The sequence below is a fragment of the Nannobrachium achirus genome, assembly GCF_963921795.1.
Source record: "Nannobrachium achirus genome assembly, chromosome: 3".
Taxonomy (NCBI): Eukaryota; Metazoa; Chordata; class Actinopteri; order Myctophiformes; family Myctophidae; genus Nannobrachium; species Nannobrachium achirus.
Genome location: NC_137812.1, coordinates 20,010,352 through 20,017,761, shown reverse-complemented (window position 1 = coordinate 20,017,761; position 7,410 = coordinate 20,010,352). Strand labels below are relative to the sequence as shown.

General features: G+C 45.3%; 1 protein-coding gene across 1 annotated transcript; it reads left to right on the top strand.

Moving 5' to 3' along the window:
• Positions 1 to 232: 232 nt before the first annotated feature.
• Positions 233 to 1,444, top strand: LOC308282086 (E3 ubiquitin-protein ligase RNF13-like; the record flags this gene model as incomplete). Its single annotated transcript, XM_080722430.1, has 2 exons — positions 233 to 767; positions 1,125 to 1,444. The coding sequence occupies 2 exons, from the start codon at positions 233 to 235 to the stop codon at positions 1,442 to 1,444; spliced, it is 855 nt and encodes a 284-aa protein (XP_080578556.1).
• Between the last annotated feature and the right edge of the window lie 5,966 nt (positions 1,445 to 7,410).

Genomic DNA, 7,410 nt, shown 5'->3' with positions numbered 1-7,410 from the left:
AGAATATATAAATAGGAAAATGAAAAAAGTCCATTGAGTTCAATGAAGGAGTGGTGCAACCTTGAGGATTGGTCGAGCTTCACATGACAATTTGGCTATCCAGACAATATAGTGGCAACCACAGTCGTAATATCCCATTTTTAGCTCGCTGTTGCACCGCTGATATAAACTGGGTCTACAGGACAAGGCTCATGAAGTTGTTCCTCACTGAGTAGTACAGAATAAAGCTAATATGCTGTTGACCAAACGGAACATCATCGTTTCCCTCCTACTCCTCGCCGCCCTCGCCACGCAGTCGCCCGTAGGGGGCGACATCGCCGCCTACTCAGTCGACGGTGGACATAGGAACTTCAACGGACTCTCATCGCTTTTTGGCGGCCTCCCACCTCGAGATGGACAGAAGGGCTTCCTCGTCGCCGCACAGCCGGAGAACGCGTGTGATCCCGTAGCTCCGCCCCCTCGCGAACATGATGAATTCATCGCCCTCGTCGAGCGCTCCGACGACTGCAGCTTCCACGTCCAGGTCCTCAACGCCCAGATGGCCGGGTACAGGGCCGCCGTCGTTCACGACGTCAACTCTACGTCGTCTGGCGCTCGGGTCAGCATGGGATACACCTGGGACGTCGGCACATGGACGGAGATACACATCCCTTCCATGTTTGTGAGTGCGGAGACCGGCCATTCTCTGAAACGCCTCTATACTGGTGACAAGAGCGGCCATGTTGTCCTGACGCCAGACGCCCTTCAGAATACTTTCGCTGTCCTCGGTGAGATTGTCCGCTTCTTCTGCATGTTAGGCGTTGGCTTCAGCGCCTTGGGGTTTGCAAGCTCGGCCATCGCTTTAGACCGCATGTCAGCGTTAAGCCCAGAAGTGTCAGTGCTAGGGTTAACGTTGGGACTCCTAGGTTACTTGTGCATGATGAGCCTTTGCGTTTGGGACTCTGTCCTCTCACCCGCGTGCCTGTACTCCTCTGTAATCCTGTGGAATGCTGCGTTTGAGTGTCGGTTGAAGAAGTCAAGCCAAACCCGACTGTTAACCCAAAACGAAAACCTTTTAATGTTTGCCATGCTAATGTTTGCCATGCTAGGGTCAATTTGGGCGTCGACGTTTGGGTGGTTATTAGGGTCCGTGTGGGCGGCTCTCTCCGTCCTGGTGCTGTACCTGGTCATCTTCGTGCTCCTCAGAACTCATCTGGAGCTGTTGGCAGACGGCCGGAGGAGACGGGAGCTGCGAAAGAAACAATTCCACGAGTACCAGACAGGGGACCCCTACGACGTGTGCTCCATCTGCCTCACAGAGTACGAGGAAGGGGACGAGCTCAGGGTGCTGCCATGCTCTCATGCCTACCACAGTGGGTGTCTGGACCCCTGGCTGAGAGGCATGAAGAGGACCACCTGTCCCTTGTGTAACCAGGAGGTGGAACCGGAGGTGGCAATTCCCTAAACCCTCCATTGATACTTTTTCTTCCAGACAGTGGCATTGAGCTTGGAGATCTGCTATTTTCTGAGATATTTTCATGATTTCAACGCCATCACAGCCGGCCAAAATACATTTTAGTCGGCTAAATCAATTGCAGATTTAGATTCCCAGGCTCACCTCACTGCTAATCACTTTTTAAGTGTGAGGTGGCTCACAGTAGCTGACAGAGTATCGCATCTTGCAATGGGCCTGGTGTACAAGATACACTACACCACTAAGATACCCATGTACCTGACAAAATACTTCCAAAACATCAAGGATGTTCACAACTACAACACCAGAGGCAGCTCCACAGATCACCAGATCATCCAGATTTGACAAAAAAAGGGTTGTGCGTTCTGCTATGCCACTAAAATGTGGAACAGCCTACCAAAGGCCTCAAAGGAGTGTAAATCCCTTCCTTTCTATTGTAAATACCATTTATTTTCCATTTACAACTGTTTTTCTTTTTTCTTTATGATATCTTTGGCATAATTCTCTGTTCTATCTGTCTGTCATTCAATGTTATATCCTCAATTGAAACAATCCATAGGCTTTTTTTGTATGTATCCTTTTAGTTGACCTTGTACCAGTGAACTGTATGGTCGGTCATGAAACAACTTTTCCCATGCAAACTTCTAATACGTTTTCAATCAATACGACTAAAACCTTGATATTTAGTCAACTAAAAGTAAACTAAAAGTAAAACATCTCAGATGACTAAAATATGACTAAAAGTAACTGGAATTACTCAAGAGACAATGACTAAAACTAAATCAAAGGTTCCTGTCAAAATCAACACTGCTTCCTAGTTGGAAATATCTCAAACCCAAGAAATAATAAACAAAAAGACCAACAGTACAATGGCAGGGCCTTTAGCCAATGAGGAGCAGCGTTCTCCACCAACAAGTGCGACCTGATATAAATAACAACAACACCCACATGAAATATTTGGGCTCGCTGAAAGGCGAGACCAGTATGTTCTCCCAAATCTTTATAGACCAAGTTTATTTTTAAGTTTCGTATGAACAGTATTTTCTAGTTATTAGCGTGGTTGCCTGATCCCAGGGGCGCAGGAGGCATTTTAAAAGTGAAGGGGACACATCTGGGAGGTATGTGCGCGTGCATAGCGCGCGCGAAAAATTTTGGGGTATCCCCCCCACTTTTGGTGATATCCCCCCCACTTTTGCCCCGAGGAGGGGGGGACATATCCCCTCCACTTGAGCTGAATTACACAGTTGTTTTACGCAGATTTCAAGGCATTTTTAAAATGAAATACACATGAATTCATTAAGTCTATATTAGATCTTTTTATTGAACCACAGTAACAAGAGGAAACGTAACTTAAAATGTGTTGACAAAAGGAAATTGCATTTCCATTATGCATCTGTTCAAAGGTACTTACATTGTTGCTTGATTTAAAGAACGACGTTATCATTTTTTTGGTTTTTTGACCGTTTCATTTTGACTGAGAATGATGTGAGACTAGCCTACACACACCAGCAGCAGGTCCAGCACCTGCAATGACGGTCTCCTCCTGCCACTGCCTGCCTGCTTGTCACTATCGCGTTGCATTAATTAAACTCATTCAGAACAGCTGAGCTGAGCTGCCGACTGCACTGTGACTGCACTGGTGGGACTGTGCCTCTAGAGGGCAGTAATACGCCTTGAAATGAGAACTACTCAGTGTGTACAGTATAATCGATCATATTTGCGGCTTTTTCTTGGACCTGAACACTGGAGGGGATATCCCCCCCACCCAAAAAAAGTGGAGGTGTTAATCCCCCCGTCCCCCCCTACCCCCTGCGCGCATGCCTGATCCCATGTTTTTTTAGACATTCCGGAAGTTGCGGCCGCATAGGAAAACATTACTGCCTCCCCTGGTCACGTGGTATACACACAACGGGGAAAACACAGAACCGGCTGACAAAATGAGCCATATAAACTCTTTATTTCAACCCGTTGCTTCGATCTTCTTCCACGATAAAGAGGTAAAACAATTAAAGATCAACAGAAAACCTTCACTTTTTGGATAAAATGTTCACCAAAGGTAAGAAGTGATCGCTAATGGCGGATCGTCCACCCAGCAAGGAGATTCTGGGATACGACGGGGAGGAACTTCATCTCGGAGCTGCGTAGCAGTGGAGTGAGAGGTTCCGAAAGGAGCTAAGGATTCTCCATTAGCTATAGCTGCCACTTGGCACCTGATTGCAGGGCAACCAGACTATAGTACGTCCGAATGCATTTCCATCCATCCGTCCATCAATACATTTTCTCGATAAACTTTACTTTGCCACGCTACTCCTCCCACAGTTTTGGTGGCACACACTTGGGCCATATGTCAAATCAACTGGGATGAATTTAGCTAAGAGATAAGTTATATATTATATAGTTTAATTTAATCTATACAAGGGTATTTGTGAATTCATTTTCTCCATTGACTTTAATTAAAAACGTAGCTTTTCCCAAATATGGAGATGACAGACATCATAGATGTCTGACATCATAGACCACATGAGACTGACAGAGTATGTCCTTATATGGGCATTCCAAGATATGGGCTTAATATTGATGTCATCAGGGATCATATATGGGCATAACACGGACTAGGACTGACAGAGATTTCCATCCTTTCGGTCCGTCCACTATTAATTAGCGCATGGGCAACCCATTAGCTTCTAGCTACGGTCTGGTTGCAGGTATGAACCTTTTTTTTTCTTCAACTGCAGCTTTCACAAACACACGATCGAAATAGCCTGGCAGCGAGGGACATTAGTCTATGTTTGATCCTGGCAGTTAGTGTGTTAAGCCATGACCGGCGGGTCATGGCTGCCAGTTCCCATCTGATGTTATGTGGGAGTTCTGACTGCTCCAGACCGTGCTGAATAACTGCGAGCTTGCATAATGTCTTAAGACTAGGATGAAAGTCTAAGACGTACAGGTTATTATTGGGCGTGAAGTCTTCTTTGAAACCTCCATAGATGATGACACAATCTCCCATCATGCAACAGCAGCCTCCTACCATCCAAAATGTGTCATTCACTTTTGGCTTAACCTCCTTCCAGGAGAAGGTCTCTGGGCTGAATTTACACAGATCATTTATGATACAATAAGTGTCATTCTCACGCCCCTTCAAACCACCAAATATGTACAGCTCTCCATTGTAGGCAAAGGCTGAATGACACGCACGTCCTTCTGGAAGAAGCTGTACAGAAGCAGTGCTGAGCCAGCAGTTGGTCTCTGTGTCAAACACACTGGTGTTGTTGTAGACATCCATCTGGTCCCCTGTTCCACCAAATACAAACATCTTTGTACCGATGATGGTGGCAGAGTGACCTGCTGAAGCAGGAGGCAGAGGGCCTCTGGTGTTAACTAAAGACCAGACCATTGAGGCGGTGTCCAACTTGTAGATGTCATTAGTAAATGCAGGTAGCTGGTTAAATCCTCCATAGACATACATGTCTTTCCCCAAGACACAGGCTGAGTGATGCCGCCTTGCTTCTGGAACGGTCCCAGAAACCTCAGCATTGAGCCATCTGTGGGTGTTGACATCAAATGCATAAAGTATGTTGTTGCAAAGCTCTTTATCCATACCTTGTCCACCCCATAAGTAGAAGACATCTCCAATCAGCACAACAGTGTGGTGCATGCGCATGCAGGGAGCCTCAAGGGGACGTTTCCCTCCTGTAGTTGACACTGGAGGCAACTTCATCCATCTCAGAGACACTGTGTTGAAGATGTACACATTGAGCTTATCTTCTGGAAGTTTCCCATGTTTCCTAAAGCAACCTCCAAAGGAGTACACTTTGTGTCCCACTGCTATAGCAGCGTGAAAAGGGCCATTATATGGGGCTACTCGGAGCTTCACTGTACAGTTCATCATTTGACAATCCAAACAATATTCAAACTACTTTTAGATTGACTTCGCTGTCCACCTGACTTTGCTGTCCACCTCTTTTGTGTGCGCTACTGTTTATTGCAACCGAAGGTCGCAGTATACCATGAGAAATGTCGCAGCTTGTCTCCGTCTGTCTGTCTGTCTGTCTGTTTGTTCAGTCAGTCAGTACACATTTTTAAAGTCTTTTGGTTCCCTTGTCACTGTGACATCAGTCTGAAATCATGTTCTGATGTCACCGTGATGTCACTGTGATATCAGAATGGGTTTGCTGCTCTGACCTCACGCACATCCCTTCTATGCCCATATATTTTATGTATGGGCATAGAAGGGATTTGTATCCTGTTATTACTTACATTTACATTTATATATTGCTATATGCTGTACTTTTATTAATTGAATGGTGACATTTTGTAGACTTTGAGTCACTCAACACAATGTTTGTTTTATTTTGCTTGCAGTTTATTTATTTTATCACTCTGCATTTTGGAGATTTTGTCCCCCTGTGTAACCCCATAGTCCCTGATGAAAGTCCCTGTGATAGAAAGAAAAAACTACATCTGCTACCTGGGTTGCATCCTGGAGGCTAACCTATCCAGTGAAAAAATGACCACCAAGGTAATCAATAAAGTCAACCAACGAATTCGCTTCTTGCAAAGGGTTGCCCCGCTGATCAATACTAAATCCCGAAAGACACTAGGAGGAGCTCTTATTGGGCCCCTCATTGATTACGGAGTCCTTGTCTGGTATCGCGACGCCCCAGCCGCCTTAAAGTTAAAGCTTCAAACAGCCCAAAACAAACTAATTAGGGTTGTGCTTGGTCTCCCTCCTCTGACCCACCTTACCGATCATCACCACGAAAGCGTGGGATGGCTCAAAGTAGCTGACAGAGTACAGCATCTTGCAATGGGCCTGGTGTACAAGATACACTACACCTCCAAGATTCCCATGTACCTGACAAACTACTTCTTAAAGGTCAAGGATGTTCACGACCACAACACCAGAGGCAGCTCCACTAATCATCATCAACGTAGATTTAACACTAAACAAGGCTCTAACTCGTTCTCCTGCTATACCATCAACATGTGGAACGCCCTTCCTCAAGCCCTAAAGGAGAGCAAATCCCTAGCCTCCTTCAAAATTGGTATGAAAAGTCACCTTCAGACAGCTGCTACCCGTGACTTGTAAATAGACTAAGCCCCCTTGCCCCCCCCCCCTTTTTTATTATTCTTTTTTCTGCCTTTGTACTTGATGTTATGCTTTTGAAACTGATATTATCCTAGATAAAGTACTATGTTCTATCCGTCTGTCTTTCAATGTTATATGAGATACTTAAAGTGTGGTTCCTGTGGAAATAAGCCTCGGCTTTCTAGGATCTCCTTTTAGTTGACCTTGTACCAGTGATTTGTACTGTCATGAAACTGTACTTTTTTCTATTGCAAACTTCTAATAAATTCTTCAATCAATCAATCAATGATACAACTTGATATGTATTTTACCCTACAGAGGCTTGTATTGGTCATTGCAGCCTGTTACCGTGGTAATGAGAGGGGGGTGGGGTTACTTTGATTAACATTGTGATCAGCTGTGCTTTGCTACTCACCACTTGTTGAGCTTGTATATAGCATTCACATTCTCTGTATGTCGCCATGCCTGACGAAGACCCACTGAGGGTCGAAACGTTGCAATAAAAAATACTCTATTTGGGAGCATAAGACGGTGTGCGAGCCTCCTCCTTTCTACTCCAAATCTGGGAATGCCCATATATGGTCAGTGTTCTGACATGCCCATATATGGGCATTCCCAGATCACACTTGCAAACGAATTACGTCCTTGTCCGTTCTATGCCCATATATGGAGATTCCTGTCCCGATGTCATCAATATTAAGGGCATATCTGGGAATGCCTATATTTGGTAATTCTAATTACGTCCTTGTCCCGTCCTTGTCCCGATGTCATCAATATTAAGGTAATGCCCGTCTCAACAGGCACTGTTGAGATTGGGTAGCTGGTCCGATATACATCACTGGCCAGATAGCCAAGAATTGGCGCAACC